The following is a 27623-nucleotide window of genomic DNA, read 5'->3' as shown; positions in this document are numbered from 1 at the left end:
GTGTGAGAGGCGAACATATGTGCTGCGCCAGGCCCTGAATCCCAGCCCCGCAGTGTTTTAACAATGTTAAGACACTGCGGGGCTGGGATTCATGGGCATCGCGAACCGCACCGGCCGACATTACATGATGCCAGAAGATGGGCAGCGCTAACGGCGCTAGGCCAGGGGATAACACGACAGCGCAGACTCCTGTACAGCAAATAACAACGCTCGGGAGGCTGCACCCAGCACCAAGGTGGGATTCTTGACACCTGTGCTGCGTCTCATTACAAAGGGAACTCTCGCCTCCATTACACAGTTTGACTGTATAAAGGGCTAAATGTTATACGTGTTCCATTCAGCGTGTGCAAGGAGAAAAATTACAAGAGCAACCTTTGACTTGCGCAGCACTGCTGCTGCATAAGCTGTGGCTCTTCTACTTTGTAACCCCTGAGGGGGGGTTAAAGGTGACTTTTGAAATCGGTTCAATTAGGCTTCGGCCTACACTCTGCTCCACCTGCAGAGCCCGGGCTCCAACAACGCTAGTTGCTGTCCGGAAGTGCTGGCTGCACAGAGCCAAACACCTCGCCAATGTGTCAGTGGGGTCCAGCACCGCCAGCTGTTCCCCTGCTGTGTAGCCGGCAACGTGTCCTGCAAAAGCCACGCAGACACAACACACCCAAAGCTGCCGCCAGTGCAGGCTTCGGCCTACACTCCCCTCCCCCTGCTCCTCCTCCTCCTGCTCCTCCTCCTGCTGTCCCTGGGCTCTAACACACCGCCAGTTGGGGCCCAGATGTGCTAGCTGCACAGAGAAAAACACCAGCCAATGTGTCAGTGGGGTCCAGCACCGCCAGCTGTTCCCCTGCTGTGCAGCCGGCAACGTGTCCTGCAAAAGCCACGCAGACACAAGAACTGAAATTGAAGGGAACCTGTCCCCCCTCCCCCAGGCGTTTTTACGTTATCCAGCCACCTTGTACAGCGGTAATGCTGCATGTGTGCAAGGTGGCTCAGAAACGTATTCTCCTCGCACATGTGGAACTGAAAACACGTCTGAAATGTGTCCTCTGTGTGACCATTTAACCGTCCCGGTGGTGTGACTTTCCTTTGTAATGACACGCTGCAACCCCCTTGGTAGCGCTGCCCGTCTTCTGGCATCATTGTTTGGCTGGCTGCGCCTCTGCGGCCGCCCTGACCCACACAACGCCCCTCGGTGTCTTATTTATTGGGACTGCGAGGGTGTGATTCATGGGCAGGATCAGTGCATCAGTTCGCCTGTCCCTCCTCTCCTTCCGCCTTGTTCGGACTGTGCGGCTTCATGGCCGTGGCATGCGATAAGGGATCAGATGACGCCGCACAGTCTGAAGCGGGTGTAAGGACCCGAGTGTGAGAGGCGAACATATGTGCTGCGCCAGGCCCTGAATCCCAGCCCCGCAGTGTTTTAACAATGTTAAGACACTGCGGGGCTGGGATTCATGGGCATCGCGAACCGCACCGGCCGACATTACATGATGCCAGAAGATGGGCAGCGCTAACGGCGCTAGGCCAGGGGATAACACGACAGCGCAGACTCCTGTACAGCAAATAACAACGCTCGGGAGGCTGCACCCAGCACCAAGGTGGGATTCTTGACACCTGTGCTGCGTCTCATTACAAAGGGAACTCTCGCCTCCATTACACAGTTTGACTGTATAAAGGGCTAAATGTTATACGTGTTCCATTCAGCGTGTGCAAGGAGAAAAATTACAAGAGCAACCTTTGACTTGCGCAGCACTGCTGCTGCATAAGCTGTGGCTCTTCTACTTTGTAACCCCTGAGGGGGGGTTAAAGGTGACTTTTGAAATCGGTTCAATTAGGCTTCGGCCTACACTCTGCTCCACCTGCAGAGCCCGGGCTCCAACAACGCTAGTTGCTGTCCGGAAGTGCTGGCTGCACAGAGCCAAACACCTCGCCAATGTGTCAGTGGGGTCCAGCACCGCCAGCTGTTCCCCTGCTGTGTAGCCGGCAACGTGTCCTGCAAAAGCCACGCAGACACAACACACCCAAAGCTGCCGCCAGTGCAGGCTTCGGCCTACACTCCCCTCCCCCTGCTCCTCCTCCTCCTGCTCCTCCTCCTGCTGTCCCTGGGCTCTAACACACCGCCAGTTGGGGCCCAGATGTGCTAGCTGCACAGAGAAAAACACCAGCCAATGTGTCAGTGGGGTCCAGCACCGCCAGCTGTTCCCCTGCTGTGCAGCCGGCAACGTGTCCTGCAAAAGCCACGCAGACACAAGAACTGAAATTGAAGGGAACCTGTCCCCCCTCCCCCAGGCGTTTTTACGTTATCCAGCCACCTTGTACAGCGGTAATGCTGCATGTGTGCAAGGTGGCTCAGAAACGTATTCTCCTCGCACATGTGGAACTGAAAACACGTCTGAAATGTGTCCTCTGTGTGACCATTTAACCGTCCCGGTGGTGTGACTTTCCTTTGTAATGACACGCTGCAACCCCCTTGGTAGCGCTGCCCGTCTTCTGGCATCATTGTTTGGCTGGCTGCGCCTCTGCGGCCGCCCTGACCCACACGACGCCCCTCGGTGTCTTATTTATTGGGACTGCGAGGGTGTGATTCATGGGCAGGATCAGTGCATCAGTTCGCCTGTCCCTCCTCTCCTTCCGCCTTGTTCGGACTGTGCGGCTTCATGGCCGTGGCATGCGATAAGGGATCAGATGACGCCGCACAGTCTGAAGCGGGTGTAAGGACCCGAGTGTGAGAGGCGAACATATGTGCTGCGCCAGGCCCTGAATCCCAGCCCCGCAGTGTTTTAACAATGTTAAGACACTGCGGGGCTGGGATTCATGGGCATCGCGAACCGCACCGGCCGACATTACATGATGCCAGAAGATGGGCAGCGCTAACGGCGCTAGGCCAGGGGATAACACGACAGCGCAGACTCCTGTACAGCAAATAACAACGCTCGGGAGGCTGCACCCAGCACCAAGGTGGGATTCTTGACACCTGTGCTGCGTCTCATTACAAAGGGAACTCTCGCCTCCATTACACAGTTTGACTGTATAAAGGGCTAAATGTTATACGTGTTCCATTCAGCGTGTGCAAGGAGAAAAATTACAAGAGCAACCTTTGACTTGCGCAGCACTGCTGCTGCATAAGCTGTGGCTCTTCTACTTTGTAACCCCTGAGGGGGGGTTAAAGGTGACTTTTGAAATCGGTTCAATTAGGCTTCGGCCTACACTCTGCTCCACCTGCAGAGCCCGGGCTCCAACAACGCTAGTTGCTGTCCGGAAGTGCTGGCTGCACAGAGCCAAACACCTCGCCAATGTGTCAGTGGGGTCCAGCACCGCCAGCTGTTCCCCTGCTGTGTAGCCGGCAACGTGTCCTGCAAAAGCCACGCAGACACAACACACCCAAAGCTGCCGCCAGTGCAGGCTTCGGCCTACACTCCCCTCCCCCTGCTCCTCCTCCTCCTGCTCCTCCTCCTGCTGTCCCTGGGCTCTAACACACCGCCAGTTGGGGCCCTAGGAAGACAAGCTTGAATAGGTCCCCATCCGGGTTCCAGTACCGTCAGCTGGTTCTCGGCAGTGTCTTTTGCTCTTGTACCTTCTGCTCCCCATCCTGGTTCCAGTACCGTCAGCTGGTTCCGGGCAGAGCCTTTGGCTTAGGTGCCTCCCTCTGGGTATCCGAGTTCCACCAACGTCAGGTGGTCCTTGGTAGTGCTTTCAGGCACGGGTACCTCCTGCTTAGTAACCGGGTTCCAGTAACGTCAGCTGGTCCTCGGTAGTTCCATTGGCTCTTGGACCTTCGGCTACCCATCCGGGTTCCAGTACCGTCAGCTGGTTCTCGGCAGTGTCTTTTGCTCTTGTACCTTCTGCTCCCCATCCTGGTTCCAGTACCGTCAGCTGGTTCCGGGCAGAGCCTTTGGCTTAGGTGCCTCCCTCTGGGTATCCGAGTTCCACCAACGTCAGGTGGTCCTTGGTAGTGCTTTCAGGCACGGGTACCTCCTGCTTAGTAACCGGGTTCCAGTAACGTCAGCTGGTCCTCGGTAGTTCCATTGGCTCTTGGACCTTCGGGTAGCCATCCGAGTTCCAGTTCCATCAGCTGTTTCTCGGCATTTTCTCAGCCTTCTTGTACCTTCTGCTACATTTCCAAGTTCAAGACCCGAAAGACGATGACCCGGAAGACCACCCCTAAGATGATGACGACACCAGAGACGACAACCACCGAGATGACGACGACCCTGGAGACGATGACCCTGAAGACGACCCCGATGACGACGACCCCGATGACGACGACCCCGATGACGACGACCCTGGAGATGACGACCCTGGAGATGACGACGACAACCTGGAAGACCGAGAAGCAGAAGAACAAGAGGCTGCAGAACAAAGAGCAGAAGAACATTAAGCATAAGACTAAATATCAGAGCAAAAGATATTATCTAAATTATAAGCAGAAGAAGACTAAGCAGTGTATGGGGGTGAGTCCGTTCCTCCTCGTGGTGCCCCTGGATAAAGCCTGATGCTGCAGGCCAAACTGAACGCGGACAAATGTAACTGTTTTGTGACAGGCAGAACGGAAGGTGTAATCTTCAAACTTTTATAGATAACAACTACGGGAATGCCTGTCACAAATAAGAATATGATGAAGAAGTTGAATATAAAAAAGATAATAGTTAAATAAAAAGAATATGAACAATGTAAAAAAAAAAATATATATATACGTAGAAAAGAAGAAGATGAATAAGGTGAAGAAGTTGATGTCACAGAAGCTGATGATGAGGATAATGAAGAAGAAAGTGTGGGAGAAGTAAAAAATAGGGTGAAGGGCGTGGAAGTAGTGAAACATCAATATCTGACAAAATAAATAAAAAATTAACATAGTCAATTTCTTTCTAACGCCGAACGTCATAAAAAAATTAAAAATACTGCTATTCTATTTGATTGGGATAAACCCCTGTGCCTTTAATGTCTCCGCCACCTCCCCCAATACATCCTACATTATTCTTAGTTGTTTTCCTTCATGTAGAATTAACCTACAAGGAAAGAAAGGGTTTATTTTAATTCCGATATTTTCGTCCCATTGACTTGCATTGGGATCGGGTATTGGTATCGGATTGGATTCCGATACTGTGACGGTATCGGCCGATACTTTCCGATACCGATACTTTCCGATATCGGAAAGTATCGCTCAACACTACTAGTTAATAGCGGCGGGTGATCGCGATTTCACCCGCCGCTATTGCGCGCACATGTCAGCTGTAAAAAACAGCTGACATGTCGCGACTTTGATGTGCGCTCACCGCCGGAGCGCACATCAAAGCGGGGGTCCCGACATGTGACGTACTATACCGTCACATGTCGGGAAGGAAATGCTCATTTGTGGAATTTGCAGCATTAGGAGGTCACATTTACTGAACAAACAAGCTATTCAACTCCAAAACATCCTAACAGGCCAAGTTACATGTTAACATAGGAACCCTTCTTTGATATCACCTTCACAATTCTTGCATCCATTGAACTTGTGAGGTTTTGGAGAGTTTCTGCTTGTATTTCTTTGCATGAAGTCAGAATAGCCTCCCAGTGCTGCTGTTTTGATGTGAACTGCCTCCCACCCTCATAGATCTTTTGCTTGATGATACTCCAAAGGTTCTCTATAGGATTGAGGTCAGGGGACGATGGTGGCCACACCATGAGTTAACTCACTCCTTTTATGCCCACAGCAGCCAATGACTCAGAGGTATTCTTTGCAGCATGAGATGGTGCATTGTCATGCAGGCAGTTGATTTTGCTTCTGAAGGTATGTTTAGGCTTTTTAAACCATGGAAGAAAGTTGTCAGTCAGAAACTCTATATACTTTGCTGAGGTCATTTTCACACCTTCAGGAACCTTAAAGGGCCCTGCCAGCTGTTTCCCCATGATTCCGGCCCAAAACATGACTCCTCCACCTCCTTGCTGACGTCGCAGCCTTGTTGGGACATGGTGGCCATCCACCAACCATCCACTACTCCATCCATCTGGACCATCCAAGGTTGCTCGACACTCATCAGTAAACAAGAGTGTTTGAAAATTAGTCTTCATGTATGTCTGGGCCCACTGCAACCGTTTCTGCTTGTGAACACTGTTTCGCGGTGGCCGAATAGTAGGTTTATGCACCACAGCAAGCCTTTGAAGGATCCTACACCTTGAGGTTCGAGGGACTCCAGAGGCACCAGCAGCTTCAAATAACTGATAGCTGCTTTGTAATGGTATTTTGGCAGCTACTTTCTTAATCCAATGAATTTGTCTGGCAGAAACCTTCCTCATTATGCCTTTATCTGCATGAACTCTGTCTGTGCTCCGTTTCAGTCACAAAACTCTTCACAGTATGATGTTCCCTCTAAAGTTTTCGTGAAATATCAAATGTTTTCATACCTTGTCCAAGGCATTGCGCTATTTAACGCTTTTCAGCAGCAGAGAGATCCTTTTTATTTCCCATATTGCTTGAAACCTGTGGCCTGCTTAATAATAATAATAATATACATGGATGGGGAATTATATTCAAGGATGGGGGAGCATATACAAAATTGGGGGAGCATATACATGGATTGGGGAAACATATACAATGATGGAGCAGGCGAATGTAAGGGGTGTACGGGACCGTCAATACTCCACTTCCTTCCTTTGGGTTGATACTGTGAATATTATGTGTATAGTGTAATGTACATAATTGTCGTGTTGTGAACCTGTTATTATGGAAAGAATAGTACCCATTTCTGGCCACTAGATGGGGCAATATATAGAATGGAAGATAGTATAGGGTAGAAAATAGTTAAACATAGGAGGGATCAGCTGCAGCTAAGAGAGGGAGAATTTCCTCATAGCAGTCAGTCGTACCAGGGTGCCCAAGCCACCTGCATGGGCTTAAGTGCCCGGAATGATAGCAGTGGCCATGCAACGTTGATTAAGGGAGATGCCCAGCCATCCTCAGCAGCAGGCCTGAACAGTAGTAGGCCAGAACAGCAGCAGGAAAAGAAGCTTAAGACAGAAGTAGTGACAGTACAAGGACGCATGTGGCTCCATGATGTGGCAGCTTACCGCATGGTCTAATGCCCTCAGATCCGGTCCGAAACGGCTGAGGGAACTCTCAGATGCAGTGAGTTTGGACCAGGAGGACGCTGTGTCACCGCAAGAGACGGTACAGATGGGCGGGTTGCTCGCCAGGTGGCAACTGACTTAGGAGGCTGATACTCTCATGTCTGGTGCAAAACAGACTAGGGAATGTCTAACTGTAGCAGAGCTGAACAGGGAGGATGCTGAGGAACCATGCAAGACCATGTTTAACCAGGGTACATGCTGTGTGACAGAGAGCGAAGGGCAGGGAAAGAGGAAGAAATGTGCAATGTGAAACCTGCTGTAAATGCTGTGAAGAATATGGATGTGCTGCGTAAAGAAATCAGTAAAGTTGTTCATTTGAAAGTTGAAATGGACTGTGTCTCTATTTATGCGGAACCGTCTATAAGGAGCATACAGCAGAGCAGAGTGGACCCTGATGGTGTAGAAAGTGGAGCCACAGGTATGCAGAGTAAAGGACACTATTTTCATGTGATGGGAGGCCAGGGCACAAATCCCCCGGTGTCCTCGGCTATGACTACGGCCCTGGCCCTCCCTCACACATATACCAGGATGAGGGTGCATATTCCAGGATGAGGATGCATATACTATGATGACAGTGCATATACCATGAGGAGGGTAGATATACCAGGATGAGCATGCATATACCTGGATGAGCATGCACATACCATGATGAAGGTGCATATACCAGGATGAGGGGCATTTACAAGGATGGGGGAACATATACCAGGATGAAGGGCATATGCCAGGATGGGTGAACATATATACCAGAATGAAGAGCATATACAAGGATGGGCAGCATATATTCCAGGAAAGGGGACATATACCAGGATGGGGGTGCATATATACCAGGATGTGGAAGCATATACAAGGATGTGGGAGCATATACCAGGATGGAGTCATATACATGGATTGTGGGAGTATATGCAAGGATAGGGGCATCATATACAAGGATGGGGTATTATATACAAGGATGGGGGAGCGTACATGGATGGGAGAGCATATACATGGATGGGGGAGCATATACATGGTTGGTGGAGGCATATACCAGGACATGGGTGCATATACCAGGATCAGGGTGCATTTAGCAGGATGAGGGTGCATATACCAGGATGAGGATGCATATACCAGTCAGAGGGTGCATATACCAGTCAGAGGGTGCATATACCAAGATGAGGGTGCATATACCAGGATGAGTGGCATATACAAGGGTGGGGGGCATAAACCAGGGTGGGTGGCACAAGCATGAGACACATATATCAGGATGATGGCACACATACTAGGATGAAGGTGCATATACCAGGATAAGGGGCATATACCAGGATAGGAAGCATATTCCTTTACAGTGGGGGGAAAAAGTATTTAGTCTGCCACCAGTTGTGAAAGTTCTCCCACTTAAAAAGATGAGAGAGGCCTGTAATTGACATCACAGGTAGACCACAACTATGAAAGTCAAAATGAGAAAACAAATCCAGAAAATAAGCTTGTCTGATTTGGCAAGATTTATTTTGCAAATCTTTTTAAGTGGAGGAACTTTCACAATTGGTGGTTGACTGAATACTTTCTTTCCCCACTGTATATCTGCAGTCTGGTACCCCTGCTTTTGTCTGTGGCTGCTCTCTGTTGCCACTGCCTGCTCTCTGCATGAGTTGTTTTTTCTAAACCAAAACCTCAATATGCAAGTTAAATTGCTGTGTTGACTCTTTGTCAGTTTGGGCACTCAGTCTCTAAAAGGTTTGTCATCACTGGCTAAGGGATAGAATATAGTTGTTATTATTATTATTTATCTATATAGCACCATTAATTCCATGGTGCTGTACATGTGAAAAGGGGTTACATACAGGGTTATAGATATCGTTAACAGTAAACAAATCTACAGTGACAGACTCGTATAGAGGGGAGAGGACCCTTTCCTTGCGGACTTACATTCTTCGGGATAATGGGGAAGAGACAGGAGGTCGGTATGCTGCAGCACTGGTGGTGGTGAGGCGGCAGCTCGGGTGGTTGGTGAGGCGGCAACTCGGGTGGTTGGTGGGGTGGCAGCTCTAGCGGTGGCAACGCGGCAGCTCGGGTGGTTGGTGACGTGGCGGCAGCTTGGGTGGTTGGTGACATGGCGGCAGCTCGGGTGGTTGGTGATGTGGCAGAATGGTTATTGCAGGCTGTAGGCTTTCCTGAAGAGATGGGTTTTCAGGTTCCGTCTGAAGGATACGAGGGTTGTGGATAAACGGACGTGTTGAGGCTTGGAATTCCAGAGGATGGGGGATATTCTGGAGAAATCTTGGAGGCGGTTGTGTGAGGAACGAATAAGTGTGGAGGAGAGAAGGAGGTCTTGGGAGGATCGGAGATTACGTGAGGGAAGATAGTGGGAGATTAGTTCAGAGATATAGGGAGGGGACAGGTTGTGGATGCCTTTGTAGATCAGTGTTAGTAGTTTGAACTGGATTTTCTGGGGATTTGGGAGCCAGTGGAGGGATTTGCAGAGGGGTGAAGCAGGGGAGTAGCGAGTTGAGGGGTGAATTAGCCGAGCAGCAGAGTTGAGGACAGACTGGAGTGGTGCAAGGGAGTTAGCGGGGAGGCCATAGTTAAAATATAGAACTAGCCCAGTGGGTAGGGACTAGTGTTAGTAAAAAGTGGGCACTTCCTGTTAATGACTCAGACTGTGAAGTGCACTGACAAGGTCAAGTTCAAGAACGGTGGGCTGCTACAGCATGTACCAGTCACTTAATGCAGTGGAAAGCCATACTGGAATACTATCATGTTCAGAGCCAAAGCTCTGGCATAGGAGCTGCCGGGCACATCATGTCCTCTGGTGCACAGTGGAAGATGGACAGGGCAGACGGAACGTAATGGATCCTGAGTGCACTGCTGAAGTGGACAAGAAATCCCTGAGGCTGACAGTCAGTGGGGCTTGGATATAGCACAGGGCAAAGAGTGGTAGGGCTGAAGATTTATTCTAAGGAAAATACTGGAATCCTGAGTGGATGCTCCTGTCATGTCTGGAGCCCAAGTTCTGGCATAGGAGCTGCTGGGCACATCATGTCCTCTGGCAAACAAGGAAAGATGGACAGAGACCTGTATAGATAGAAGGTAATGAATCTTGGGTGCACTGCTGAAGTGGACAAGAAATCCCTGAGATGGGCAGCATCAGAGGGATGGGGATAGTCCAAGATAAACAAGTGGTAGGGCTGAAGATAGTAGGAAGGAAGAAATATGAAGCATTGTGCCCTATCCCACGTGTTACAACCTGATGAACTTGAACTGACAATTAAATGTTTGCTTGTTGCAATGAACTTGGTGTTCCCTGAATTATGTGTAGCGACTCCTGAAGATGGAGGACTGGAGATAGCGAAGGCCTGCAGCAGCAGTGTGATGCACCCCACACCTGACAGCAAATTGGGACTGGGACATTGTTTTGCTATAAAGTGCCAAAGTATACCCGGACAGCAGTTCGGGCATAACTACCTCTCGTGGCCACTTTACAATAGGACAGTCCACTGGATCAAAAATCCCAGCACTAGCGAAGATTTAAATGATTAAAACTGTGAGTTATACTGAATCTTTTCTTACCAAGCTATATAACGATCTGTTAGCTCCCTGTGTTCTATCACATGATACTTGCAGATTGGACTGAATTTTCATGTTGATTTATTTTTTTTAAAGGTGTTGTCCACTACTAGGACAACCTCTTCTCAATATGAATATCTGAAATAAAATAAAAACACTTATACTCACCTTCCGCGCAGGCGCCGTTCCAGCAGCATCAGCATTCGTGTTCTCGTGGCTCATGTGAGGTTATTATTTCATGTGAGGCCTGTGCCCAATCAGCACTAGCATCACTGCCCCGGCCTTCAGACAGATAAGTAATTAACAGGAAGTGAGCATCAGGCACAGCTCTCACTTCCTGTTGATTACTTATACATCTGAAGGCAGGGACACCAGCGTGACACCAACACTGATTGGGCACAAGGCTCACGTGACATAACAACCTCACATGAGCCCTGGTACACGAGAGCCTACACCGCTGGAATGGTGCCGGCACGGGAGGTAAGTATAGGTGTTTTTGTTTAATGGAGGCAAACATTCAGAATGAGAAGGGGTTGTACTAGAAGTGGACAAACATTTTAAATGAGGAGGACATTAAAATTAAAACCTGTTTGCCCATAAGGAGATTCAGAGCATAGAGGTGGTCAAAAATGAGCTGTGACATGAGCCTATTGTCAGTGGTATTACTAAGGCTCCTCTTCTGCTCTCTGAACACAACCTTCCTTCCTTTTCTGTTATGACTTGCTGCTTTTGTGACTTGCAGTCATCGTTGGCCCCAACCTACTCCCAGTCCTTCCCTGACTTAATGCTTATACTATCAGTTAAATGTTATGGTCACTAATTTCTACCACTACCACTTAATTGTATAATTTACTGGTTCTTCTTTTCCTCTGTGGGATTTCTCAGGGTGTACCATCTCTATTCTGATGACACCCAATCATACACTTCTCCTCCTAACATTACCCCCTCATTACGTCTACTACAAAACACCAATGACTGTTGGCTGTCTCTAACATCTTGTCCTCTATACATCTCAAACTGAATATTTCCAATATGGAACTCCTTGTGTTTCCCCCCTCTACTAACCTTTCTAACTATGAAATGTCTACCATATTTCTGAGTGTGGTTCCACCATACCTCCCAAGCAGCACATCCTCTATCTTGGGGTTATATTTGACTTGGAACTTTGTTTCATTCCCTACATCCACTCACTCACAAGCTTGTGTCATTGGCAGCTTAAAAACATCTCCAGAATCCTCCCATAAAAAATATTACTGTCACTCTTATTCATTTCTCATTTTTACTACTCACTGCTGATCAGTCTCCCTAAACTGTTCACTCTCCAGTCTATCCTGAATGTAGCAGCCAGGGTCATATTTTGTACAGCCACTACACTGATAAATAATCTTTATTTTTATATAGCGCTAACATATTCCACAGCGCTTTACAGTTTGCACACATTATCATCGCTGTCCCTGATGGGGCTCACAATCTAAATTCCCTATCGGTATGTCTTTGGAGTGTGGGAGGAAACCGAAGTACCAGGAGGAAACCCACCAAACACGGGGAGAACATACAAACTCTTTGCAGATGTTGTCCTTGGTGGGGTTTGAACCTAGGCTAACCACTGAGCCACCATGCTGCCCACTTATATTTCTATCCTGCACAAGTCATAGCACTGGTTGCCCATTCACTATAGAAGGCAACACAAGCTTATCATACTCACCCATAGATGAATGCTTGTGCTTGATAAATGTATATACTGTATGCAAGTATTATGTGTCTGATTGGTGGAGCTCGCACGTTTGCATAATGGCTGCTACCAGCCAGCTTGAGATAATGCACTACCCACATCATATCACATTATAACATAGTACAGCAGAACTGAACGTTGTGCCATTACAAACAGATATGCATCAGCAGTTGTCTGTTTTTTTTCAGCTCTGCTGCAGAGCTGTACCTGATTACAACTAAGGCTACGTTCACATTCGCGTCTTTGGACGCAGCGTCGTCGACGCAACGCATGACGCAATTAAAATGCACGCAAAACGCAACATTTTTTGTACGCATGCGTTCAACGTATGTGTCAAAAAATGCAGCGTTATGTGTGCGTTTTTATTGCGTTTTTCAAAAACGCTGCATTTTTGGACGCATGCGTTGTGACATTCTTTACCCAATTGCTGGGAAACAAAAGCCAAATTTTGTGTCTAGACAAGAGATAAGGACCACCAATGGATAGAGGAGGGTGGGAGTAATGGAATTTGTGTATATAGAAAGGACCACCAATGGATAGAGGAGGGTGGGTGCAATGGAATTTGTGTATATAGACCCTTGTAGAGATGAATTCCTCCCATTTTGCTTGTGTTTACAGCATCATGATGGAGCGTTCCATGGAGAGTATCTACATGAATATGGAGTTGGAGTTTGCCTTGTCTAATGCTTACGCTATTGCCTATTACGAGCAAAGGAAAAGAGAGAAACGGAGAAAGAGTCTTCATCGGCGCTTTTGGCTACACCCTATAGTGGAAGTCTGGGAGAGCCGTGGAGCCTACCATTGCTTGTTTGGCGAGCTAAACGACAACCTGGAAAAATATTTTGAATTTACCAGGATGTCTCGAGACAGCTTCCAATATCTGCTTCGTCTTGTGGAAGGATCCATTAGCAGGCAGGACACACAGCTCCGGAGATCAATTTCTGCTGAGGAACGGCTGCTGGTGACTCTACGGTACGTTATCTTGCAATGTAAAGGCCTGTCATATGTTCAGCAATGTTTCCTTCTTTTTTTTTTGTTTTATTCTATTTTTATATTTCAATGTACTTAATTTAATTTTTAAATTTATCTGTTTGGCAGTTTCCTGGCTACCGGAGAGACCTTGAGATCCCTGCATTTCCAATTCAGGATTGGAGTCTCCACACTTTCTGGAATTATTGCCGACACATACCGCGCTTTGTGGGACAATGTCCGTGAAGAATTTTTACCCCTCCCTACAACTGAATTATGGGAGGCCAACGCCCAAAAATTTGAACAATTGTGTTCTTTCTCTAACTGTATTGGAGCTGTGGATGGGAAGCATATTAGGATTACAAAGCCTGCAAGAAGTGGATCTCTGTTTTTTAATTATAAAAAATATTTTTCCACCGTGCTCATGGCAATTGCAGGTGCGGACTGCAGGTTTGTCGCCATGGACATTGGAGCGTTTGGCCGTGCAAATGATTCACGGACATTTAAGGAGTCTGATATGGGCCGAAGATTATATCAGAACAATTTTAATTTCCCCCAGCCACGACCTCTTCCCAACACCGAAGGCCCGGCAATGCCATTTGTGGTGGTTGGGGATAAGGCATTTCAAATGTGTGCCAACCTACTGAAACCCTACTCCAGTCGGGGCTTGGACCACACAAAAAGTATTTTTAATTATAGACTGTCCAGGGCCAGAAGAACTGTGGAGTGCGCCTTTGGAATCCTTGTCTCCAAATGGCGGATTTTAGGATCCGCTATAAATCTGAAAATTGAGAGAGTTGATGAGGTGGTGAAGGCTTGTGTGGTTCTCCACAATTATATTATTGCTAAAGAGAGAGTCAACGTGGAACTAGATGAACCCATACCAAACCCATTACCCGATTACCAAGATCATCCTCTGAGGACAACTTTGGAAATTGGGCAGATGAGTACAGTACAGAAGAGTTGAATTTTGTACAATTCCAACTACATTTGCAGTTGTCGTCTCACCAGTGCTGTCAGCTGTGCTGTACTGCCCTTTTTCCCACACTGTCTGTGTGAGATGGAAGCTGAAACGCTATGAGAGGTCACCTGCTAGGAGAGGTAACAGCTCATTTATATAGCAGGAAAAATGTAGATTTCTCTGGAATAAGACATTGGATATAATTTTATTCAACTTTCTATGATCTTGACAGACTCCATGGTCAGCCGTACAGCAGACAAAGAAAAGTATTCTGACTCATGGGTATGTAGAACGCAGTGGTGCCTGGATAGACCTATTCTTTTGGGCGCTTCCGTATTGACCTGTACTCACGTTCATACCGATTTATCAGATAGCTTAACTCAGCCACGATCTCATGTAAGAAGACTCCAGGAAAAGAGGATTGCTTTAACCGAAATTCTTGTATTATGATGAAAGTAGCAGGTAAAAAGGAATATTCAACAGAGGACATGTAATAGGATGCATACAGATATGGGGATGATGACAAAATGGAGAATAAGGGCGTGAACAAACATACATCACAGGACTACAGTGAGAGAGTTGGGACAAAATAAAGGGAAAGGCAAACTTCTGCCTAGAAAGAAAGGATGGAACACAAACAATGCAAACATTAAATGATTTCTCAAGTCGTGGGACATGACACTCCCCGTCTGAAATCCTTGGATTTCACGATGTCCGTAATTTTTCGAAGTCGTTCGAACCTGAAAAAACAAGAGGAAGAAAACATGCATGCAATAATAAACATAAAAGATTTTTAAGTCCAACTCGTTGTTGTTGACCCGTAGATCACACCGAAAGATAAGTTCAAGTATATAAAACCCATCTTCAGATTGGGGAAGCCGCAAACATGCAAACTCTTCCACCAACCCAGAATCCAATGGGAATGTTAAGGGTTCAATCCAATGGAAAATGTCAACATTCAATAAACTGGGGAATGAGGAGGAATGCTCCCCGCCGTGAACAACGTCCAGGAGCATGTTCAGTTCATGTGATGTCCTCCTTTCGTAGAAGCAGCACGAGTTCAGTGACCGGGCGGAAGAAGGTTCGGGTAGAGCCCCCTTTTGTCACCTTAACTTCTACCTTACGAGTCTTTCCGTCCTCACCGGGTAGGACTTTGGTGATAAGTCCCATTGGCCAGTCATTACGATGAGCCTCTTTGTCCTTTAAGAGAACAAGGTCTCCTTCTTGGAGATTGGGACTGGGCGTCTGCCATTTGTGACGGTTTTGAAGCAAGTGTAAATATTCGGTCTTCCAGCGATGCCAAAACACATTAGCCAGGTGTTGAACTTGTCTCCACTGACGTTTGTAAATGTCCTTGTTATCGAAATTCCCAGGTGGGACTGTAGCGGCTCCAATCTTCTGTGTAAGGAGTGTAGCTGGAGTAAGTATCGTTGGAGCATCGGGGTCGGATGATACTGGAACCAAAGGTCTAGCATTTATTATGGCTGACACTTCTGCGAGGAAGGTGACCAGAACTTCATGAGTAAGGGGAAGTTTATGGTCCAGCAACATGGAGTCGAGGATCCTTCGTGCAACACCAATCATGCGTTCCCAAGATCCACCCATGTGTGAAGAGTGTGGAGGGTTGAATACCCAAGTGCATCCATTGTCGGACAAGAAGTTGTCAAACTGCAGATCCTTGCAGGCTCCTACAAAGTTTGTGCCGCAGTCGGACCGGAGTTGTTTGGCAGGTCCCCGGATGGAAAAGAATCTTCTTAGGGCATTGATGAAGCTGGAGGTATCCATGGATTCAATAACCTCGATGTGAACTGCACGGATACTGAGACAGGTGAATAGGACAGCCCATCGCTTACTGTTCGCGGCTCCTCCACGGGTTTTCCTGGTAACAACCGACCATGGCCCGAAGATGTCTACACCAACATATGAAAACGGTTGGTCCATGCTCAGTCGATCTGCTGGGAGGTTCGCCATTTGTTGTTGTTGGTGTTTTCCTCGTAACCTTCGACACTTGACACATCTATGGAGAACTGAAGAGACGCACCTCTTCATTCCCATGATCCACAAGCCAGCAGACCTGATGGCACCTTCAGTAAGATGTCTGCCTTGGTGCTGTACTCGTTCGTGATAGTGCCGAATCAACAGAGTAGTGACGTGATGTCGACCTGGAATGATGATAGGGTTCTGCTCCTTATCGTATAGGTCTGATTTACTTAAACGTCCTCCCACTCTTAGAAACTTGAGATGATCGACTACTGGATTCAAGTCGAGTAGAGTGCTGTTTTTGGACACGCTGACTCCCTTGGTAATACTGCCAATCTCATGTGAATATTCTTCTTGTTGCACACACCTGATGATAACTTGTTCAGCATGGTCTATGTCGTCGGCAGTAAGACGACTCTTACACACGTGCCAACCATGGCACCCTGAGGGCTTGTCCTTTGCAAAACAGCGAGCAATGTGAATGAGACGAGCTACAGTTCGTACAACGGAGGACCAGCTTGAAAAGCGTTCAAAACGATGAGACTTCAAACCTTGCCTAGATGTCATTGAAGTATAGTGAGCAGAAATAGTTTGTCTTATCTCCTTGTCAGATTCTGGTTCCACCAGCTCATAAGCATTTTTGGTGTTGTTCGCACAGAAATCTTCGTACAGGAGACTGGGAGGCGTCAACCACATGTTGTCACCAAGCTTAGAAGCAGCTGCGAGTCTTGTACCTCGGTCGGCTGGGTTTAAATCGGTGGAGATGTGATGCCACTGCTCAGGGGTAGAAAAACTTCTGATGCGCTCAACTCTGTTGCTCACATATGTATAGAACTGCTTTGTTTGGTTGTGAATGTACCCGAGTACCACCCTGCTGTCAGTGTAGAAAGTAAAGGAATCAATTGTAATGTCCATTTCGTCTTGTACAACTTCAGCAATTTCTACTGCCAATACCGCAGCACAAAGCTCGAGTCTGGGTACAGAGTGTGCAGGCTTTGGAGTTAATTTGGCTTTACCCAGGATGAAACCACAGTGTACCTTGTTAGCTCCTAAGGTCATCAGATAAGCTACTGCGGCTATGGCTTCTGTAGATGCGTCAGAGAAAATATGGACTTCTCTTCTGATTGCAGTCGAAGGTGATCTTGGAGAATAACAACGTGGGACTTGGAGTTGCTCTAAGAACTTCAGAGACTTCTTCCACGCCTCCCACCTTTGCTGTTTCTGAGTTGGGAGCGGGGTGTCCCAATCCGTGTTCTCGGCCGTAAGCTGTCTTAACAGTATCTTGCCTTGAATAGTGATGGGTGCTACAAACCCGAGAGGATCATAGATGCTATTTATGACAGATAGGACTCCTCGTTTGGTAAAGGGTTTGTCATAGGGTGACACTTGGAAAGTGAAGGTGTCCCGTTTGATATCCCACAGTAGACCAAGGCTGCGCTGTGTTGGAGGAACATCGGAACCCAAGTTGAGGTCCTTTAGGTTTGTGGCATGGTCCTCAGATGGAAACGCGTTCATTACCTCTTGACTGTTAGAGATAATCTTGTGGAGTCTGAGGTTTGATGTGGATAGCATTTCCTGTGTTCTGGAGAGTAGGTCAATTGCATCTTCGCTTGTGGGCAAGGACTTGAGCCCATCGTCCACGTAGAAGTTCTTCTCTACAAATTGCCGAGCATCGGAACCGTACTCTCTCTCACCTTCCTGGGCTGTCCGTCTCAGTCCATAGATCGCCACAGCAGGTGAGGGACTGTTGCCGAAGACATGGACCTTCATCCGGTAGTCTATGACCTGATTGTTGACGTTGTTGTCCTTGTGCCATAGGAACCTAAGATAGTTTCTGTTGTCTTCTTTCACAATGAAGCAATGAAACATCTGCTGAATGTCGGCCATTATGGCAATAGGTTCTTGTCTGAAGCGGATCAATACTCCAAGGAGGCTGTTGTTCAGGTTGGGCCCAGTTAGGAGCAGGTTATTGAGAGAGAGGCCTTCAAACTGAGCACTGGAGTCAAACACCACTCTGATCTGATTAGGCTTGCGAGGGTGATAGACACCAAAGGATGGAAGATACCAACATTCTTCTCCCTCCCTCAGTGGTGGCGCAGGTTCAGCATGATTTCTGTCAAAGATGTTCTGCATAAAGTCAATGAAATGCTTCTCCATCTCTGGTTTCCTCTTTAGGGTACGCTTTAAGGATGAGAACCTTGCAGTTGCTTGCTGCAGGTTGTTCGGCAACCTCACTCTTGGGAAACGAAAGGGTAAAGGAGCTACCCAACTGTTGGAGTCGTCTTGAACAAATTCTTTATCCATAACCTTTATAAATTCTTTATCTTCCCTTGTGGGTGCCAACTTGTTGTCATTACTTGTGGAATCGAACACTGATGACCCGAGGTTTTCTTCCCAGGACTGGAGTGTGTTCATGTTGTTGAAGGATTCCTGTTGCCACTTGGTGTTGCTCACTTTCTCTTTCACCCAGTAGTGATGTGGGCATGGTTGGAAATGGGTGCTGCGACCATTTGACAAAATGTGTGTCTTGTAAGAGGAGATGTTGTTAGGTCTCTTCATCTTGTGTATGCAAACATTGCCTATGATTACCCAGCCTAGATCTAAGCGTTGGGCAAATGGTGCATCGTGTGGTCCATTAATTTGCTGACGCACCTTGTGCAGCCGGAGGATGTCTCTGCCTAGCAGAATCAGGATATCTGCACTGTTGTTGAGGGCTGGTATCTTGTTTGCTATCCCCTTGAGATGTTGGTGATGAAGAGCAGCCTCTGGCGTTGGGATCTCTTCTCGATTGGATGGAATCTGGTTGCACTCGACCAGTGTAGGTAACGGTATCTCGACGGTGTTCTCGAGAGATGTCGCTGTAAGACCACTGGCCCTTCTCCCATAAACCTCTGTAACACCACTGCAGGTACCTAAGGTGTAAGGGTAAGCATTTCCCTTTAAGTTAAACATATCAAAGAGTTCTGACCTTGCAAGTGATCGGTTGCTCTGATCATCCAGAAGGACGTACACCTTCACGGCTTTCTCTGGGTGACCGTTGGGATATACGTTCACCAGGCAAATCTTCGCACAGGACTTGTCCCAAAGGTCTTCTCCGCAGACTTCTGTGCATGAAGAAGATATTGTGGTATGGCTTGCAGTTTGAGCTGCGTCCTCCCCGCCATGGCTCGTGGTGGGGGAAGGAGTAAGTGTAGAGTCAGGACGGAATGGGTGGAGTGCTTGTACGTGGTCCTCACTGTCACACTCCATGCACTTAATTGTAGTTTTACAGTCTTTAGCAAGGTGTTCAGTAGAAGCACAACATCTGTAGCATACCCCGAACCTCTTTAGAAGCTCCTTGCGTTCCTGGAGCGGTTTCTTCCTGAAGCCGATGCACTTTTTTAAGGGATGTGGCTTCTTGTGGATGGGACATTCACGATTTGGGTTCTCTATCTTTTCACCTTTGTTACTCTTGTCTGGGGCTGGTGTTGGTAAGGGAAGAATATCCGTCTTCTTCACTGACACTGGACCTCTGCGGTTTCTGTCGTTCGAGCGTGCGCTGACGTATTTAGAAGGAGGTGAAGCTGGGCCACTGGATTCTTGGTAAGAAAAGCTTGGGTCGTTCTTGCGCTCTGCCACGTCTTTTATAAACTCACAGAAGTAGGAGAATGGAGGAAATGACACTTGATGGTCTTTCTTGTATTTTGACCCTAGTGTAGTCCACCTTTCTTGCAAGTTGTACGGTAGCTTGGAGATAATGGGATTTACTCCACGAGCAGTGTCCAGGTAGCTGAGGCCAGGTAGGTGGGTGTCTGCCTTGGCCAGCTGGAGCTCTAACAGCAAGTCACTGAGCTCTAGGAACTTTGAACTGTCCTTGCTTGATATCTTTGGAAAACTCTGTAATCGCTTGAACAGTGCGTCCTCTATGGCTTCTGGACTGCCAAAGTTTTTCTCTAGTCTTTCCCATGCAGCCATGAGACCAGCCGTTGGATTACTGATATGTACAGACCTGAGTCTCTTGACACGCTCGGTGGATTGTGGTCCTAGCCATCTGATTAGCAGGTCCAGCTCTTCGGCAGCAGTGATGCCGAGGTCACTAGTTACGGTTCTAAAGGCATTTTTCCAACCTCTGTAATTTTCAGGTTGGTCGTCAAACCTTGTGAGACCGGTTTTAGTAAGTTCGCGGCGAATCATGTACCTTGCGAAGTCGGACATGTCTGTTCTTTCTGACTTAGGATGCACGAATGTGGGCTGAGCGGTGTTGTACATAGGAGTGGAGACGTCTTGGCCTTGAAATGTGGGTAAGTATGGAGTGGCATATGCATTTAGTCCAGCAACCGGTTTGGTGGGTATAGTCTCTGCTACATGCGGAGCTGGTACTGTGCGGTTGTCGAGAGTATAATGACCTGCCGGTATATTGGGTTGCGTGTAGATAATAGCCTGTGGAGTTTGATGAGATGCATGGTCTTGGCGCATACTGGAATACGAAGGAAGTTCAAGTTTGGGAGCATTGTACTGACCTTGAGTGTAGGGTTCTGTAAGTGGATCGGCATCCTGGTGTCCTGGAGAAGCATGAACGCCATCAGAAGTGTTAGTGATGATCTGCGGTTCGCCATTTTGGCTTAGCACGTAGTCTCTTGTGCGTTCAATAGGGTCCTCCGCTTCCACTTCACACAAACTGATGCTGTCTCTTTGACTCCCACTGATAGCTCGCTCCAGGATCCTTAACTCCGCCATGGCTGTTGCGTGCTCACATTCCTTCTCCAGAGCTTCCTTGCGTGCTGCATCCGCATCCATTTCTGCTCTCTTTTGTGCTGTGGCTGCATCCATTTCTGCTTTCTTTTGTGCTGCGGCTGCATCCATTTCTGCTCTCTTTTGTGCTGTGGCTGCATCCATTTCTGCTCTCCTTTGCGCAAAGGCTGCTTGTATCTTAGACGTTTCTGCCTTAGCACGTGCCCTTATAAGCTGCTGGCTGAGAGTGGAATATTTTGATGAACTTGACCTAGATGAGCGTTTTGAGTGCTTAGACGATTTGGATGAGCGAGATGATGCATCCGGTGTCCGTGCAATTTTAGCCTCTATCTTTGTCTTAATGTCGCGTACGGTGCAGTCCCTTTCAGAATTAAGCTGCTGGAAACTTTGCAATTCTTTTAAAGTCTCTGGCAAATTCAGTTTCTTCAGGAGAATAATGTATTGGTCAGTCTTCTCCATATACCTTTGGTATGCTGTGCATAATTGTTCTAGGGCTCCCTCAAGTGGTAACTCATGAGAAGCAGGCCTTGATACAGTGTCTATGTGACTCAGCACTTTCTCCCACAGTGAAGACACATCACTATATACAACACATTTTTCAGTCTCTAAATTCTCCATGACTTTCCATGTAGGTTTAACTGTACGTTTTCCTCTTTCACTAGCTGGTGGATGGGGATCTGGGTCTCTGTCCTGTGTTTGTAAGTCTGGTAGGGACATTGTATTCCTTGCTTCAGACATGATTTGTTTGCAGGCAGGAAGAGTGGATGATGAGGGTTATACTTCTCACTGTTTATCTGCAGTGTGTGCTTCTATGCACACTGGGGTCTGGCTGGGAACTGGGTTACTGTGTATCTGGGAAATGTCCTTTTCCACTGAGGTTCAGCACAGACCTTGAGTTACTGTCTCTGAAGGCAGGCTATTCCTTTTTACTATTCTGACTCATGGGTATGTAGAACGCAGTGGTGCCTGGATAGACCTATTCTTTTGGGCGCTTCCGTATTGACCTGTACTCACGTTCATACCGATTTATCAGATAGCTTAACTCAGCCACGATCTCATGTAAGAAGACTCCAGGAAAAGAGGATTGCTTTAACCGAAATTCTTGTATTATGATGAAAGTAGCAGGTAAAAAGGAATATTCAACAGAGGACATGTAATAGGATGCATACAGATATGGGGATGATGACAAAATGGAGAATAAGGGCGTGAACAAACATACATCACAGGACTACAGTGAGAGAGTTGGGACAAAATAAAGGGAAAGGCAAACTTCTGCCTAGAAAGAAAGGATGGAACACAAACAATGCAAACATTAAATGATTTCTCAAGTCGTGGGACATGACAAAAAGCCTAGTACAACAAAAAGTAGTTATAGACCACAACAATTGGCATGGGTTACACAGCATTTGAACTTCACAATTAGGAAACTAATTTAGGAAATTTCATAATTCATATTTAGAAAAAGTGCAACTAGAATAAAAGACAAAATTAACAAAATTAGTAGAGAATGCAGTACCTGTAAACCTATTGTTGTCACCATTTGTCTGCTGATCCTGTGTTGCAAAGCTTGTAAAGCAATTATCTGTAATGGAAAGAAAAATTAAAGCAAGACAACATTAAGAATGATTCTATAAGAAGCAACAACAAATCAGTATGATATTATGTGCCATTTTAATTGCAGAGAAGAATCTCTTCTAATTCTCCTTTGGTCTTTGCAAAAATAAGAATCCAACTTTACTATCTAGTATCTCCAAAATGGAGATGAGAAATACAATTTTTTTTTTTTAAATGTGTTATTCAGCTCTGCAGCCACTATTCCATGATTTAACATTCTATAACTGGTGAAAGATCCTTTTTAGCCAAAAGTCATCAAATACCTGATGGTAACTATTCCACTATTGACTCAGTCGACCCTCCTTTCAAAAAAACATTTTCACCTTTGGTTATTGTACAGGCCTTCTCTTTGGTCTCCACATACCTCACAACTGAACATTTTGTGTTCCACACTTGGACTCTTCGGCTCTTCTCTATCTACGCTGCGCTTCTCCTTCTAAACCTATCCTCCACCATTGACACCGTCTAGCCTCTTCATTGCATATGTTTTCACCTACTAGCACTGGTATGGAGAAGTTTACTATGAAAACGTTCATCCATTTATGAGAATCATACCTGAGCATGGGGTAGAAATATCTTGTTCGAGACCATCTATATCCAAATCTGAAGCAGCTTGAGCTTTATGAATAAAAAACATGGCAGAGATGTTAGAATATATTCTATTTTAGCAATTCTATTCTTGAATAAGTGAACTAAAAATATAATTCTTAAAAAAATTACATAGAATATAGGGATTTTTGAACAACAACAATTTCGTGTAATTACTAGAGATGAGCGCTTTTTATCCACTCATAGTGCAGCGAGTTAGTTTGATGCCAATCAAATTTGGCGGTAAAATTCTGTGAATCTGGCAAATATCAATTTCAAGGATTCACTCATCTCTAGAGATTGCACTGTATTTTCTTTTCAAGTTAAAAAATATATATTCTGTCATTTCACAGTGATACAGTGATGAGGGTTAGGTGACAGCAATTATGATTGACACTGGGACATATTTGGGGGCTGCTGCCTTGCATTCAATATGGTCTCAAAATACTATGAGCTTACAATTAATGATTTTTATTGTATTTCTTAAGGGAATCTGTCACTTTTGCTTTGCAATCTGACAGTAGCATGGTGTAAGGACAGACACCCGGATTCGAGCTCTGTATCACTTACTGGACTGTTTTCTGTCATTTTGATAAAATCACTGTTTTCTCTGCTGCAGATCTATCAGTTCTCTGGATGCTGAGCTCTCTATAACCCCGCCCACATCACTGATTGCCAGTTTTCTGTGTACACTGTGCATAGCCAGGAAGCTACTAATTAGTGGAGGGGGCGGAGTTATACAGAGCAGGAGGACTACATTACATGAGACAACTAGTCCTCTAGTGATAATCTCCTGCTGATAAAACACTGATTTTATTGAAACAACACGTAGACCAGTAAGTGTGGATTGGAACCTATTGGAAGTGGATTACTGGAATCATGCATTTTGCCTGCTGCTCTTAGAGTACAAGGCAAAAGCCCGCTGACAAATTCCCTTTAGTACACATTTATTTGCTTTCATGTTGTTACACTGACTTTCCCACTATTGCAGTTGAACCCTTGCAAAAGCCAATAGACACTCTAGTATTTGTGCTTATTTTTTTGTTTGTATTAATTGTTGTGAACTCTGTGTTCAGGCTCCCTCTTGTGGTCACTGGTGGTATGGTGTGACTTTTGCTTTGGGCTCCCCCTGGTGGCTTTGTCTGTTATCCTGCTGGTCTCTGGCTATCAGCTGGTTCGTTATCCTCTGGGAGGTTCCTATATAGCTCTGTTTTACTTCCACTTGTTGCCGGCTGTCGATGTAATCAGTGCTACTCAGATTCCTTCTGACTACCTTGCTCCCAGTCCATCCAGCTCAAGCTAAGTTTTGTTTGCTCATTTTTTGATCAGCAGTGTTTTTCATGTTTTATGTTCCAGCTTGCTAAAATGTAATTCCCTCGCTTGCTGGTTGCTCTAGTGGGCTGAGTTTCTCCCCACACACCGTTAGTTGGTGTGTGGGTTCTTGAAATCTCAGGATGGATATTTTGTAAGGGTTTTTTATTGATCGCATAGACCCCTGCTCTATTTTCTGCTTTCTAGTACTAGTGGGCCTCTTTTGCTGAATCTGATTTCATCACTATGTATGTGCCTTCTTCTTACTTCACCGTTAATATTTGTTGGGGGCTTCTATATCTTTGGGGATTATTTCTCTGGAGGCAAGCGAGGTCTTTCTTTCTCTTTAGGGGTAGCTAGTTCCTCAGGCTGGCTCGAGACGTCTAGGAATTTTTTAGGCACGTTCACCGGCTACCTCTAGTTGTTTTGGATAGGTTCAGATTTGCGATCAGTCCAGTTACCATCTCCCTAGAGCTCGTCCTTAGTTTATTCACTTGCTGGTCTATTTGTGATCCTCAGCCATTAAGGATCATAACAGTACAGCCGGCCAACAAAGTGTTAATTGCATGGCAGAAGCAGGAGAAAAGAAGCCTTGAGAAATTTTTCTTTTTTTTTTTCTTGTTGTTGCCGTGTGTCTAGCTGCTGTGCTAGCTTCTCTCCTCCTCTTAATCTTGGTGTGGCTCTGAGTTCAGATGCTGACATGGATGTCCAGAGCTTGGCTTCCAGTCTGGATCATCTTGCTGCTAGGGTTCAAAGTATTCAGGATTTTGTTGTTCACAGTCCTATGTCTGAGCCTAGAATACCTATTCTGGAGTTGTTTTATGGAGATAGATCTAGGTTCCTGAATTTTAAGAACAATTGTAAGTTGGTTCTTTCTTTGAAACCTCGTTCCTCTGGTGATGCCGTTCAGCAAGTTAAGATTATCATTTCCTTTTTGCGTGGTGACCCACAAGATTGGGCCTTCGCATTGGCGCCAGGGGATCCTGCATTGCTTAGTGTAGATGCGTTTTTTCTGGCCCTTGGATTGCTCTATGAGGAACCTAATCTTGAGAACCAGGCTGAGAAAGCGTTATTGGCCCTCTCGCAGGGGCAAGATGAAGCAGAGGTGTACTGCCAGAAATTTCGGAAATGGTCGGTGCTTACTCAGTGGAATGAGTGTGCCCTGGCTGCTAATTTCAGAGAAAGTCTTTCTGAAGCCATTAAGAATGTCATGGTGGGGTTCCCTACGCCTGCAGGTCTGAATGAGTCAATGACTCTGGCCATTCAGATTGATCGGCGGTTGCGGGAGCGCAAACCTGTGCACCATTTGGCGGTGTCTTCTGAACAGACACCTGAATCTATGCAATGTGACAGAATTCTGACCAGAAGTGAACGGCAAAATTATAGACGGCAAAATGGGTTGTGCTTTTACTGTGGTGACTCAGCTCATGTTATCTCAGCATGCTCTAAGCGCAAAAAAAAGGTTGATAAATCTGTCACCATTGGTACTTTACAGCCTAAGTTCATTTTGTCTGTTACCCTGATTTGTTCCCTGTCATCTTACCCGGTTAATGCCTTTGTAGATTCAGGTGCTGCCCTGAGTCTGATGGATTGGTCATTTGCCAGGCGCTGTGGTTTTGATTTGGAGCCTTTAAAATTCCCTATTCCACTAAGGGGAATTGACTCTACACCATTGGCTATGAATAGACCTCAGTACTGGACACAAGTGACCATGTGCATGACTCTTGTTCATCAGGAGGTGATTCGCTTTCTTGTATTGCATAATTTGCATGATGTCGTCGTGTTGGGTCTACCATGGTTGCAGACTCATAATCCAGTCCTGGATTGGAAAGCTATGTCTGTGTCAAGTTGGGGTTGTCAGGGAATTCATGGTGACGCTCCTGTGGTGTCAATTGCTTTGTCCACTCCTTCTGAAGTCCCTACGTTTTTGTCAGACTACCAGGATGTATTTGAGGAGCCCAAACTCAATTCTCTACCTCCTCATAGGGACTGTGATTGTGCTATAAATTTGATTCCTGGTAGTAAGTTTCCTAAGGGACGACTTTTCAATTTATCTGTGCCGGAGCATGCTGCCATGCGGAGTTATATAAAGGAGTCTTTGGAGAAGGGACATATTCGCCCATCCTCTTCCCCTCTTGGTGCAGGATTCTTTTTTGTGGCTAAGAAGGATGGTTCCCTGAGACCTTGTATTGATTATCGCCTTTTGAATAAAATCACGGTCAAATTTCAGTATCCTTTGCCATTGTTAACTGATTTTTTTGCTCGCATTAGGGGGTCTAGTTGGTTCACCAAGATAGATCTTCGTGGTGCGTATAACCTTGTGCGTATAAAACAGGGTGATGAATGGAAAACTGCATTTAATACGCCTGAAGGCCATTTTGAGTACCTGGTGATGCCTTTTGGACTTTCTAATGCTCCTTCAGTCTTTCAGTCCTTTATGCACGACATCTTCCGTGAATATCTGGATAAGTTTATGATTGTGTTTCTGGATGATATTCTGTTTTTTTCGGATGATTGGGAGTCTCATGTTAAGCAGGTCAGGATGGTCTTTCAGGTCCTGCGTGACAATGCTTTATTTGTGAAGGGCTCAAAATGTCTTTTTGGAGTCCAGAAGATTTCTTTTTTGGGTTTCATTTTTTCTCCTTCTACTATTGAGATGGACCCAGTCAAGGTTCAGGCTATTCATGACTGGACGCAGCCTACATCTGTTAAGAGTCTTCAGAAGTTCTTGGGTTTTGCTAATTTTTACCGTCGCTTCATAGCTAATTTTTCTGGTGTTGTTAAGCCTTTGACGGATTTGACCAAGAAAGGTTCTGATGTGACTAATTGGTCCTCTGCGGCTGTGGAGGCCTTTCGGGAGCTGAAGCGCCGGTTTTCTTCGGCTCCGGTCTTATGTCAGCCAGATGTCTCACTTCCCTTCCAGGTGGAGGTTGATGCTTCCGAGATTGGAGCGGGGGCTGTTTTGTCGCAGAGAAGCTCCGATGACTCTGTGATGAAGCCATGTGCTTTCTTTTCAAGAAAGTTTTCGCCTGCCGAGCGGAATTATGATGTCGGTAATCGGGAGTTGTTGGCTATGAAGTGGGCATTTGAGGA

At 46.4% G+C, this 27623-nt stretch overlaps 1 protein-coding gene across 1 annotated transcript in view; it reads right to left on the bottom strand.

The window, feature by feature from the left end:
• Positions 1–27623, bottom strand: part of LOC143815679 (complement receptor type 1-like) — a 184092-nt gene that overhangs the window by 137282 nt on the left and 19187 nt on the right. Inside the window, exons 4-5 of the mRNA XM_077295191.1 lie at positions 23187–23249; positions 22534–22599 (exon numbers count right to left, since the gene is read on the bottom strand). Of these exons, the coding sequence (XP_077151306.1) occupies positions 22534–22599; positions 23187–23249 (129 nt within the window). The remainder of the gene's footprint in view (positions 1–22533; positions 22600–23186; positions 23250–27623) is intronic.

This window comes from Ranitomeya variabilis, chromosome 3, assembly GCF_051348905.1.
Source record: "Ranitomeya variabilis isolate aRanVar5 chromosome 3, aRanVar5.hap1, whole genome shotgun sequence".
NCBI classification, from domain to species: domain Eukaryota; kingdom Metazoa; phylum Chordata; class Amphibia; order Anura; family Dendrobatidae; genus Ranitomeya; species Ranitomeya variabilis.
Note: the sequence above shows the minus strand (reverse complement) of the source record. Positions and strands in the feature narration are given on the sequence as shown.